The following is a 13,187-nucleotide window of genomic DNA, read 5'->3' on the forward strand; positions in this document are numbered from 1 at the left end:
GTTACGGGGATACACAAACCTCTGCCTCATGATAAGATGCCTCCTCTCAAGGATTTGTCATTTCCAACACCAAACCATATGAAAAAAGACAACGACATCGGAGAGGGTAATGGAATACTTCCAGCCAAATCAAACAGAACTAAGCTGTGATGGAGAGGTACATAGTAATGATAAATCAATATGCTGAAACAGATTCCTAGTAATTACGGTAATGAAGCATCAGTGTTGAACACTGATGTCATGCTGTCGGTGGTGATGATGAAGACGATGATTCCTAACAGTAGTGCAGTCGTAGAGGGGGCGAGATGGCTCAAATGGTTAGAGTGCGAATTCAATAACCAGATGGTCCGTGGTTCGAACCCAACCTCTACCTCTCGACCTCCTGTCTAGCTTTGGGCAACCTGAAAGTATCCCAGCCCTCATGCTTCCCTCGAGTGGCATGGCAGCTACGCACCGGGTGTTACATCTGAGAAATGTAGTCGTAGTAGCGTGCGACAACTTAATCTGAAGATGTAAAGTAGACCAAACGGAATATAATCCAGGACTGAATAGAATCCAACCAACTACGGTGTACATAGACGTGGTGTGTCAAACGTCCCGGTGAATTCTAGGCGAAAACAACAAACAATATAAAGCCCATTTCTTTTTGACCGGGATTAAACAAGTAGCCCAAATTCTCGATCTGCGATTCAAGTGAGGATGGTCTATTCCAAATAAAGCAGACCACATCAACTAAAACCTAGAATCTCAATATTTGTGCACTCCAAATTTAACACAGCTCGAGCAACGTCGACAGAGACTTTTGTAATTTAAGAGCTTATTCGTAGACGACTGACAGAAGATCCACATGGATTTTATTCCCCAGAATAAATCCAATCCAGGTCGAAAATTCGAGCGGGACTTTGCAGCTGTGTAACGGACCTCGAAAATCACTAGCGGTACACATCCCATGAGGATATGAACCGCACATTAGTTAAGCCATCTCATTAAACCATGAGGATAGTTGGCAGTCACCAAGCTGTATTTTGGCATGATGCAGATTCAATCATTGTTCGACAGTCTAGCTCACCTCAACTAGCTTGGTGCCAACTCGCTCCCCGATTAAAGACTGTGGGGGACGGCAAACTTGAAATCCGCACATCACCTAGTTCACTACTTATAACAAACCTTGCCAAGTCACATGCACCCTTCACTGAGAAACGGCCACTCAAGAGTAAGTACACATCAGGTCAGATGATACGCCTCCGCGCTGCAGAGGTTGAAAGGGTCTAAGCCCTTTCTCGAGTGGAAATTCATTATTATCCAACCTTTCATCAACGAATTGTAGAGTATCTTCCGAATGGTTGGTATGCAACGAGTATGGATGGCGTAATCGGCGTCACGTGCGCTGTAAGACGTCCATCGACATTTTAAGGGGCGCCGATGTTAAACAAATACAATCTGGTACAGCAACCCTAAGTATAGGATCACCTCAAGAAAACTTGCAACAGCTGAGTCCACGACGGAGTGATATTGTTAGGCCCTACAGTTTCCAATGTCCGTAACTTCAGAATTGTGAGTTGACCGTTAATATTCAGATATCAGGAGTTGTATGCTGGTGGGAAAACTGAGTACGGCGGCTACTATACGCATGAGACTCAAGGATAGGATGCAGCCAGCGAACTTAACGGACAGTTGCACTACGTATACGCGGACCATTCACTTAGTTGAGTACATCGCAATAACATTAAAACAAGAAATGGAACTAAACATGCAAAAGGTTTAGAACCAACTTCTGGATTGCGTTATGCGACTATCTCTCACCACATTATAAACCATAGAAAGTAAACGAATCTGGTTCTATCATTATCGAATATTGACACGGTATGCTGCCACTCGCAAAAGGTCAGTAGGCGACCTCACAAGTCCTTCTCCACTCACGTAACACCTGCGCCACAATCAAAGTCGCTAGATGTTTTATTCGATCTTGAATTGTGTTTTGACAGCGACGTTCAAATAACTTCCATACGCGTTTCATATCACATAGCGGCGGCTTTCTGGCGACATTTTCACTCTGAGATTTTAACCCCAGAGAGTTTGGTGGTGAAATCGCGAAACCACTACCAGGAATGTTCTGGTTCGAAGCCACCATGGCTTATTGTACTTGCCTAGGTTTAATAATGGTTGCGACCTTCCTCGAATTCGAGCTCCATTCGTCAAATGACCAAAGGTAAAGTATTTCGGTATAAGGTTTCAAGTGGCCTATCCATCGCAGCTAGCTGTGCGTAAAGGCACATTCAATTTCGTTGGGAATTCGAGTATTCTGAATTTTGGCTAATGAAAGCATCTGAAAGGTTTTGCACAAGCGTTGTGAATGAAAGAATGGAGTCGTTATTCGAGGAGCCAGATAACAAGCGGTGTAGCTCCTGTGACTAACGTTATACTCTAAGTGGGAGTTGATCACACCACTGATCCGCCGCTTATAACCGAACTACTAAGTGTTCAAGCTACTTGTCAGAAGGTTATGGATTCCAAATTCCCTTCTGTTTCCTGAGATGCGCACTACCGATGGTTCTCCATACGGACAAAACAGCCGTACAGTGCATCCAGACTTTCCACCATAGACTGACTGCACAGGACGAAATGTGTTACATGGAATCCGCCATGCATTCTTTTGTATTCTGAAGAATGGTTATGGCTCATTGCCGTACAACGGTGCAGATTTCGGTAAATTTCAACTTTGAAGTCTACTGACAGATTGCAGGTACTCCCTAAGCTTCTGAATAGGCGACCGAAAGCTGCACATGTCCCGGAAGTTCTAGTAGTTGGCTGAGGACCGACTGCCAAGTCTAGACGGGGCACTGTCGGGGTTTCGGAAGTGTCCGCAAAACGGCATGTCGCGACCAATAATTTGAAAGCCGCCGTCGACAAAAACAACGAATATTTCAGAAACGCATATCTGGACCGAAGCGGGCTATTGCTGGGGGCGAATAATACGGTTGTTCGCTGCAAAAAAACGCATATAGAGTACAGTCATCCGAAAATGCAGCGGTATGGCATCGTTTTGGCCATGATGCGATTTGAGTAGCCGAGTTAACCGACAAATTTCACTAGATGAATCCATCCTGAATCACGAAACGCCCCCGCACAAATCGCAGTCAAGTGTAGGGGAAATAAACTGGTAACAACACAACTGTAGTCCAACCCTACGCCAGTGTCAAACTCCGTAGAGATGGTTCCACAGGTATGCACTTGAGCCTTCATGGCACAGAAAAAGAACCTGATAATGCGTGCAATTTTTCTCGGAACAGCATTTGAAAAACTGTATCAAAGGTCATCACGAAATCGTCGAACGGGTTTCGTTTTCGGCACCCTGTACGAGACACACTGAAAGGATGGGCTGAGTTGCTGCATTTTCCGTAGAATCCAACCTGACTTACAGGATGTCAGCATCCCGTCGGGTGAGGAAAATGCGCAGCACGATTTTCCCACCACGCATACACATGTACATTTTTATGTATGCGTATGTGTATACCACTGGTGCGTCCGCGATCTTGGAAAGTCGGGCGTTGTGACTAACCAGCGTACCCACTTACCTGCCGATTGATTTCAAGAGAATGGAACGGAGCTAACTTTGACCTAATCAATGCCTACTTGGTGTGTTGTTAGGCTAAGGGAAACAACATCGTAAATCATCAGGTCAGTAAAACACCAAAATACTTACCACTAATTTGACGGACGAACCTTTGCGAGCATCTAGATGTTACTATTAGGGGGTGTTCATGTACTGAGCCAAAAATTAAGGGATACGGCGGTTTACGTTACCACCACAAGCAACTGATGCCAGTGGTCATTATTTTGTCACTACTTTCAGGACGTCTGATATCTTGCAGCAGGTTTCTGCAATTTCGCTCACTCATCATATTCCCGTTAGCATTAATATAATAGCTTCTGCTCCAGTGTTTTAAATTTTCCGATGACTCTTACCGTATTCACGTTATCCTCGAGACTTTACCATTCCGACGCGTAAACTCCACTCTTAGAGTCTACTAGAAATAGTTGTGATCGGTTACGATTGATTAAGATGCTACTGATGCCAATAAGGTATAACAAACATAGTGTGGGTGCCGAGCAATCAAGAGTCAGCTGTTCTTTGGAAATACTTTGTGTTGATAAACCCTTCTGAGTAACATCAATAGTCACTGTGTGTAATAATGATAATGCCTTAGTTTAGTTCTCGTTGCGTGCCATCCAAACCACTCTTTTAGGCAAACAACTACCAATGGTGCATGAAGTGTATCAAACGCACAAAACCAGACAAAAAACATACATTTAAGGTGTATGAGGCAACAACATTCAAGAAACTCCGATACCTTCTGAACGAGCCACTGGTACTCGGTGGATATTGAATCGTGATTGACTGTCGCCTTCACACTTCCGGCCAATCAGAACTCACCTTGGTGCTAGGCAGGCAAGCGGCCCACCTGGTCACCGCGCTCGAATTAGGTTTCTCTGCCTTAGCAGCGCCTAACTGTGAGTGGTAGATCGCTTGTGCCGGGGTTCCGCCAGTCATTGTTGGATAAGGTACCGACAGGTCAAAGGTGATGTGCGTGACGCACTACAGTTCATAGCTACGAGTGCCGATGGTGTTGCATGATTAATGGGCTACATGCTGATGTAGCATGTAGCAACATTCATTCCCGACATCATTTCAATACTAGAACACTGTTTCCTCGCGGCTAAAATAACCGATTCGTTGATAAAGACAATTCAAATTCGTCTTGATTTCATCTAAGAGCAGACTTCGTGAGTGAGGCTATGTGATAAACGAAATCCAGAGAAACCCCTTCTTGAAAGCTGAAGAATGTTCGCTTTAGCACCAGGTGACCGCCGAATTTACGTGCCCTTTGCTGGAAACAAAAACAACTGCAGGAGGTACAAGCATGATTAAGAAAGCTGATCAATGTCATCCAGTCCTTTGGCATGCACTTCGCGCCCACGTGTAGTGATTTTGGGCAAACCTGCAGTCTTTGAACATACTTCTGGGAATACCAGGATCGACACCGGAAGTTGTGGAACGCTACGTGCACCTCGGAGGTTGCGTCAGCTCTGACCAAGTCAACCCATGAATCTCAAAGGTCAGAGTTGTGCTTGCCAACATCTGGCAACAAAAAAGCATAAAAAGAAGCGTGCGGTCTACATTGTTGTACGGCCGCGAGACTTGGCCGTTTAGGGTGGAGTACATGAGATGCCTTCAGGTTTTTGACCACCAATGCCTCAGAACTGGAACAGGCAAAATCCATTCATATGAACAGACACAACCCAAGAAGCAAACGACCCGAAGCATGGAAAATGAGAACACCAGTTTTTTCTGCAATTTATTGCCCAGTTGCCGTACATGTTACAGGTGTGGAAAAGGGCGACAAAGAGGATAAAGAAGCCATCCACAGTTAATGTACCACGGATATCCCGAAATGCATACATTGCTGAACACTCAGACTGTAAAAAAAAGCAACAAGGCGATTGGCAGACATGTTTTTAGGGTCTCCAGCCGTCGATCAAAGCCACTGCAGCACAACCGTAACTTATCATCACCATCGTGGACGGCGTAACATAGGTTCAACTCAGATGCTTCGCTGCTGTAAACACGTTTTTTGGTTCTCTACAGTAGATTCGTCCAGTATAGAAACTATACGTTGGAGACGTTGTTCGCCAAAGCTAAACCGCCCACAGAGGCCACATCCCACGTATACACGGATACATGATTTTGTCATCAAATTTGGTGCGAGTTAGCAAACACCATTCGATCATTCGCGAAGAAGCCATTATATTAACCCGAGCAGTTTGAAACTCACGGATATCGATTAGAACAACATTCGAAGCAAGCTACCAGAAGTCCGTATGTTAAAGAGAACCTATCGTAGACGAACTAAGAAAGAGCTGATGCAAAACGGTCACCCTAATTAACTACGTAAGTGTGGAGGGCGAAACTAGCCTTGTGTTCCGACAGTACGGCACCCATTTTATGCACTAGTTTCTAGTTTCTCTTACAAAATAGTTCTGACCGCCACACATTACGCATTCTCCATAGTTGCTGCAGGTCCACATTCTGGTTCACAGTGTCCAAGAGATGGCACAAAATCACTGACCAGGTGGTTCGTTGTTCGAGTCAAACCTCTGCATCTCGAGTACTCCTGTCTAAACTTGGGTAACCCGGTATAATCTCAGCCCTCGTGCTTCCTTCAGGTGATATGGCGGCTAAGAACCGAAGGGATGTTACAGCTGAACAGTTACTACTGCCACTAAAAAGCCCTTCGTGGTGTATCGTACAAAACAAGATCCTTGACGCAAGTGCTGAAAACAGTAGATTTGAATTTAAACAAATCTAAATTTTTCACTATCAAAGTCAACGGCGCCGTGTGGAATAGAAAAATAGCACGTGTCACGTGAAGCATCACGGGAAAGTCTCGAGCAGATAGAAGAGTAGGACTGGTCAGTAAATCTAGGTAGAGCTGGTGATTATGAAGGAAAAAAAAAACAAAGATCAGCATTTTTTGTACACTAGTATGTCAGGTTTCTGGGGTGGTATAGAAGCCGGGCCATGTAACGTCCGGGCCCGAGTGATGAACGCATTGACCATCATCGCCACCACCTGATCGAAAAACAGACCGGCGATCTTTGCATACAAGGCTGATTTGAACTCAAAGTCCACCTGAATAGGGGGTGGGGGTTGAAACAAGTATAGAGATGTTTGCAGTTCTGTCAAAAATTCGTTGAATTAAAGCAAGTAAAGACTTTGAAACCTTAGAGGAAATACTCCTAGTAAGCAGAGTGGCAATATATACGAACGAAGTGCTGTCTAACTGCTATGTGCTGGTAAACTGCAAGCCTCTGATATGTTGCGTCAGAAACAAATGTCCACCTAGGGTGACAGGGTTCTCCTGGAGGAAGCCAAGCAAAACTGCTTGTGGATGTTCCAGGAGCTCGACCCTACTGACTGAGCATTTAATGGACAGGGCCTATATATCAAGGGACAGTATAGTAACAGCACCGATCATCATATGGATCAGTGATTAATCGACGTAGCTGTAATTCTTCATCAAAGAATGCGCCAATTTAAAATATAAGCAGCGTGGGACAACTACTTAAAGTCGACAGACAATCCCAAAAGCTGGGGATTGAAATCAGTTTGCCTTCCTTACAAATCTTCCCAACGGAATTATGAGGTAGCCTGTATGCCGTACTCCATGCGGAAGAACATCAATATACTGTTATCTACGAGAGAGTTCATCGAGTCTCCAGTACCAGTAATTTCTTCATGCACATGAGCTCAAAATTAAATCCGTTGGTCTCTTCGGATAACCCAAGTGCTGATGAAAAGTAAGACTTCTTTATCTGGGGGAGATGTGATATTCACCCGTTCAGTAGTCATCAGAAGACTCTACAAAGATCGATGACTACTGACATGAAGCAATCTGGGTAGTCACAAGCAATCGCCTTTTTTGAATAAAGCAATAGTTGGTTAAGCCAGGAACCGCGGACATTTCAAATTAGGATAGGCGGGCACGTGGTCATTCCACATCCGACAATGTCTTCCAATCAGGATGAAAGGATCAGCTTTCCGAGGTATGATCACACATAACACGTATTAAACGATCTTAAAATGAAGGACATCACCGTCGCTACTCACAAGGTTGCTGAAAACTCTTCGGCAGCTCACGACCAGTTTCGCAACCTTGTGATTAGTTTCCTTTATGAAAATACACTGCGATATCTCGAATACCGTACCAAATGAAACATGAGGCGGTCCGTGTGCAGCACATTCATCTGAAGAACACCATAACGAGGGAGTAACTTGAGTCTCTGGTGAAAAACAAATTGGTTTACAAATCACTACCATATAATCGTCAAGCAAAATAAATAACGCAGACTTTTGGAAACAAACAGAGTTTGGCAATGATCACGATCCCTTAAACAGGCTAGTGGATGGCGCGCACACACCATTAGGGTTCTACTAACCCATCAAGGTAAACAAACGGATAACTCACGGAGAATTCTACCATGCACGTGTTTTCGTTGGCAACAAGTCCCGGCCAGAAATGCCACTGATTGATCAAATACTCGAACATATGAGAACTGTGTGCTACCGACTTGAGGGATGGAAAGGGCGAAAGAGGGGAGCAGGGTGAGAGAGAATGAGATATGAAACGAAAAAATTGAACTGCTTGGCGTTGTTACACGCGAAAACAACAGAAATGGCATTAATCTGACGAGATGACGAGCGCCTATACTCCTTGGACAAGTCTTCATCCCACAAGATTTCAAGCCCTTGGCTGGGAGTCCAAATGGTGACCACAACTAAGCACACCGTTTTGAAATGTCTTCCAGGTGGAAACCTTGATCATATGTGATCCCTAATGAGTTTTCAGTCACATTCAGCGAAGCCGGTCGGAGTTAACGAAAACCTCGTTGACTCCACTTGGAGTAACCAGCAATGACGGAAAGCAGAAAGTGCGTCTTTTACGGATCGGGGATTGTTTTCTTAAGGGTCGTGAACGTCTCTCGGGGCAGAAATCACTTCGACTGGGTCCTGTTTCGGAATCTCACACTTTCGAAAATATTTGGAGGGGAAGGAAAGCAAAGATATTAGTGACAATATCCATGAGGCCAGCAAACCGATAACTTTCTCCTTCTGTTGCTATCAGCTCTCAGTTTTGTATTGCTTCAACGTGCTCGTGCGAGCTGGTTTTTTTTCAAACACAGGAAATACACGGGGAAGCTCGATCATTTCTAGTGGATCCAGTGACTTCAAATCGGAGTTTTATTGAGGTGTGCACGTAGTACCAACTTGGAGAAGCACATCGTACTGCCTGGAATCCAGGCTTTGTTTCGTTGCGTGGTGAGAACGAGACAGTTCTTCGAAACTTGTCCGATAAATGCTTCTTATAAGGACCACTCCTCATCCACTGAGACCAGTAGAACATTAACGACTCTTTGGTATCTGACTACTCTTTTTTCATCTGTGATGATGTAAAGGTTCATCAACTCTAAGGTATGCATAGTGTTGTTCCTAAAGAGCGCATATTCTCGGAACCGGTAGCAGTCAAGCTCACTTCGGAAGCACACTGATGCTCCCAGATACACAGTTTTTCAGCCTGTTGACAGAAATTCCCGAGTTTCATGATTCAAACCCTTGTTTTTTGAGGTTGGACATGTGGGTATTACTGAGGCTGAGGGCGCCAGCTATACAACAAGTCGTTTGTGCTCGACTTTTGATCCGATTGCACTTTACCGTTACAGAGACAGAGGTAAATTTCCTCTGATTCCGACATTATTGGGCGGACATTGAGGTCCCATTACTCATCTAAAACATGTGAGTTCAAACGCTGTCTTAAGACGGAATTACTAAAACAAGATAGACTTTGCTCAGTGGCCAATAACAAATGCTTCATAAACCATCCGAAAGAACTAAAGTGCTCGGAGGCATGCATTCTGCGGCACCGATCAACGTGTACGATAGAAGACTAGTTACCGCAATTCACGACCAACTTCTGTTTCGCAAAGAAGCCATATCCTACTCTTCTACTACCCAATCAATGGTAGAACTAAGATACTGCATGCAATGAAAAACATTTCGCTGCCGTGAAATCATAATTTATTTGAAAACCTTAGTGAGGAGAAAAGAATAAAGTGAACGGGAAAGGAACTTAGTGCCGGCTTACTATAATCGTTCCAGACACTCATTAAGGCAATCTGGGCTGAAACTGACAGCAAAAACGCCATTGACATCGATTAGCAGTCATATCTTGCAGCATCTCCAACAAGGCGCAGTGGGACTAATGAGATCTCATCCTGGAAAACGAGTCGCACCGATAACACCCGAACATTTCGTAATCCCTTTCGCACTCCTTTGCCAGGTCAAGGGTTGGTCACCTCTTTGCTTCCGCCATATTCTCATACTCACACAGAATGGCACTGACCCTGGCACTAACCGTCAATTCCATCAAGTTACAGTAGCACACCAAACGCTGAACGAATAAAGCACCTTAACATTTTGTTCTGGAGATCTACAGCACGTGCCTATGATCATCATCATCAACATTATCACCAGACGGAAACAGCTTCACTTCCGTACAAGGAAAAAGTGTATTCCATCATATTTAAAGCCGAATGACGGAAAAAGGAAAGACTGCACGGAGAACGATCCCGGTACTGAACTAGTGCAAGCATTCTGTGGTGCACATACCTTCAAACAGTAGTCAAGCAATCTGAAAAAATGGCAATGCGACATGCATTAGACGTCAATGGTTCAACGTATTCAGCCAAACACAAGAAGGGTCACAGCCACCTCATCCTGGAAGGCGAAATGTACCAAAACCGACCTCAAACTGTCACCCTGTTGTGATGGTCAGGCCTCAAGGCTGCAGAGATCCCGTGGGTTATACTGGTTGGAGGTTCAAACATGACATGAAGGCTATCGAGGAGCAGCCCGACGAAAGACAGTGCGTCCCCGTACTGTAGATCAGGCATTGGAGTCGAAGGCTCAAAGTGCGGGACCTCAACCATACCCCATCTTCGTCTTGGGCAACTGGGGTGTATCAATCACCCTCACAGCTCCTTGCTCACCGACCCTCCACCACAGCCCTTCCCAGCCATCGAATGATGCAATGTGATAAATCCACTTGCTAATCCACTATACACTGTTCAGTGTCTAAACTATCGCCCAGAAAAAATAAACTAGTCACTTACTAAACTCAAAAGGTCTGACTCACGTTGCATCCTTCAGTGTCCGTACCCTATGCCAAATTTGGCGATAGTTCTTGCTAAAGCCTTGCTTTCCATCTCTGTCAATGTATGTTGTCTCCTAAACATACACATGAGACATCACCTAGATCGTGCACCTCAAGCCACTTGGAACAAGCTCAAACGCACCATAATTTGCTCTTTGAGTATCTAGTGATTCTAAAAGAATCTGAGGTGTGGACTCAGGCTCATCATCATCATTATCATCATCATCATCGACAGTATAACATCAGTGTTCAATACATAAAGGATGGATAACGTAATCCTGGCAGGTGATGGGAATGTCTAAGTCCGGAAGAAGTACAATTGGATGGTAGATTTGGAGTCGATCCTCAGCGTACGGATAATGGGGAACGACTGCTTCAGTTGTGTGCTGGCTGTGTTATCAACAACACCATGGACAGAAAGGTAGGAATAAGAATCAAATCACTTAGGGAACGAGCAGAACGGATCGAGAAGTCACCGCATTAGAATTCTACAAATAGGAATGTTCAACGGCGACGCACAGACATGATAGTGCAACGCAACTACGATAAGTCATTAGACTACGAAGAAACAGCGAAAAGAAACGGAAAGTATCTGACGCTTACGACTTACTTTCACATGTGCCGGGTGTTGCAAAGTAACCGTGGAGGTGTACGACTCGCTTAGTGGTGGAAACCCAACACCTAGCTGAACGATAACCGCACCCGAAGCAGTCTTCCGGACGACGACGGATTCGTTGCACCATGGGACAAACTCGCGATACTTGCCCACGTCCGCGGCTATGTTAAACATCTGTTGTTGGGAGTAGCTGAAATGTGGCAAGAAGGTCAAGCAGAGATAATAGTTACAGGTGAGTAAATACGCATAGATATTCTTCAGCCGAACGTGATGCACAAAGAGCGCCTCATGACAGAGCTGGCGTGGTTCGTGCAGTCGAATCAACGCCCCAACTGGAAAACAAGCTGTTTCGTTGGCTTGTCGCAGTCCAACAGAGTAAACGAACAGATAAACCGGACAGGGAGACTATTGGCGGCAGTCAACCAAAATCGATCCTCTGAAGATGATGGGGTGGTAAGCACGGCTTTGAAACACCTGGGCGTAGTCTCACAACACTTTCTATCACTAGATTAATCCCAGATGTTTGGATACGGTGAAGTAGGAAAGAGGTAGAGCTAAAACGTCACTCACCCCAGCAACCGTCGCTCTTTGTACGACATTGATTTGTCTTGCGAATTTCCCAAAGTGAGGAACATCCGGATGTGTGCCCGAAGCGGGTTCATCGACTGCCAGTAGGGTCGGGTGAGGTTGTAAAACATCGGCTGCATTTACTCGAGCTGCGTGGACTAGTTTCCGTACAGTGGTTCTATGAACGGAAGCTGAGTAGTGTCATTATCTTGGCTAAAAGCAGAAAGGGCAAAATTAGTGATGGATCAGACTGACAGATCACGCCGACAGACAAACCTAACGTCCCGACAAGCGTAACACCTACTTTAATTTGCCCATAGTTACCAAAGAATCAGTAAGCTCTAAGGATTTGTAACATATGTCGTTCGGTGTAGAAGAGGCTAGTGGGTTCCCTAACAAGTTTGGCGACCGGTCTTTGCGCTTGTTCTAGCAGACTTTTTTTCAGAGATTCCAAACACGATGAGGGTTTGCAGTGCTTAGTGAAATTAAACTGCAATTACCTTTCCCTTTTGGGAATCTCGGCCACATGAATCCCTTCATTCATTCGAGGAATCGGTACTATCAATGAAGATATGGCCCCAGGTGACGAGATGGCTCGGTGGTTAGAGCGCTAATTCACTGACCGAAAGGCTCGTGGTTTGAACTCGACCAGTCTAACGACTACTCCTGTCTAGGCTTGGGGAACCTGGCAGTATTTCAATCCTCCCTCGTCCTTCTGGTGGCATGGCAGTTGGGTATCGAAAGGGTGCTGCACCTAAAGGTTCCTATATTTTTTACTGGTTGGTACTTACTACGTCCCTCCTGGAGACAGCCAACTAACAAAATAGACAACCCCATAGTGCACCAGCGCCCACATTGCTCTGGTTTCGTAAGCGGCCGGTGAAGGCAAGGACCACCACGCACAACAACACAATTGACCGTTCGTTCTGTCGTATAACAGCTGATCACGTGAGTGTAGTTGTATTGGAAAGGCGTTCATCGGCGATGATGAAAGGAGGCCTTGAAGTAGCACTGCCACTGAGACAAATTACGTTACTCAAGCCCACACAGACTCCATACACTCACACGGTCAGAAATGGGTGAACATAAGGACTGGGTAATATTCAACCTTCCAGGGCATATCCTGTCCAACAACTGCAATTCGAAGCGCCGACTGATCGACCATTGGCATACTTGAAGTTAAGGAACACAAGCTGTGGGTGGCCTGCGCACTTGGCGCTGCTATGACACGCGAC

General features: G+C 45.2%; 1 protein-coding gene across 1 annotated transcript; it reads right to left on the reverse strand.

Annotated features, from left to right (window-relative positions):
• Positions 1 to 6,053: 6,053 nt before the first annotated feature.
• T265_08115 (hypothetical protein) lies at positions 6,054 to 12,276 on the reverse strand (the record flags this gene model as incomplete). The annotated part of the gene is made up of 5 exons (XM_009173822.1): positions 6,054 to 6,173; positions 6,542 to 6,691; positions 8,028 to 8,129; positions 11,380 to 11,575; positions 11,956 to 12,276. The coding sequence occupies 5 exons, from the start codon at positions 12,090 to 12,092 to the stop codon at positions 6,054 to 6,056; spliced, it is 705 nt and encodes a 234-aa protein (XP_009172086.1).
• Positions 12,277 to 13,187: the final 911 nt, after the last annotated feature.

The sequence above is a fragment of the Opisthorchis viverrini genome, assembly GCF_000715545.1.
Source record: "Opisthorchis viverrini unplaced genomic scaffold opera_v5_202, whole genome shotgun sequence".
Lineage (NCBI taxonomy): Eukaryota > Metazoa > Platyhelminthes > Trematoda > Opisthorchiida > Opisthorchiidae > Opisthorchis > Opisthorchis viverrini.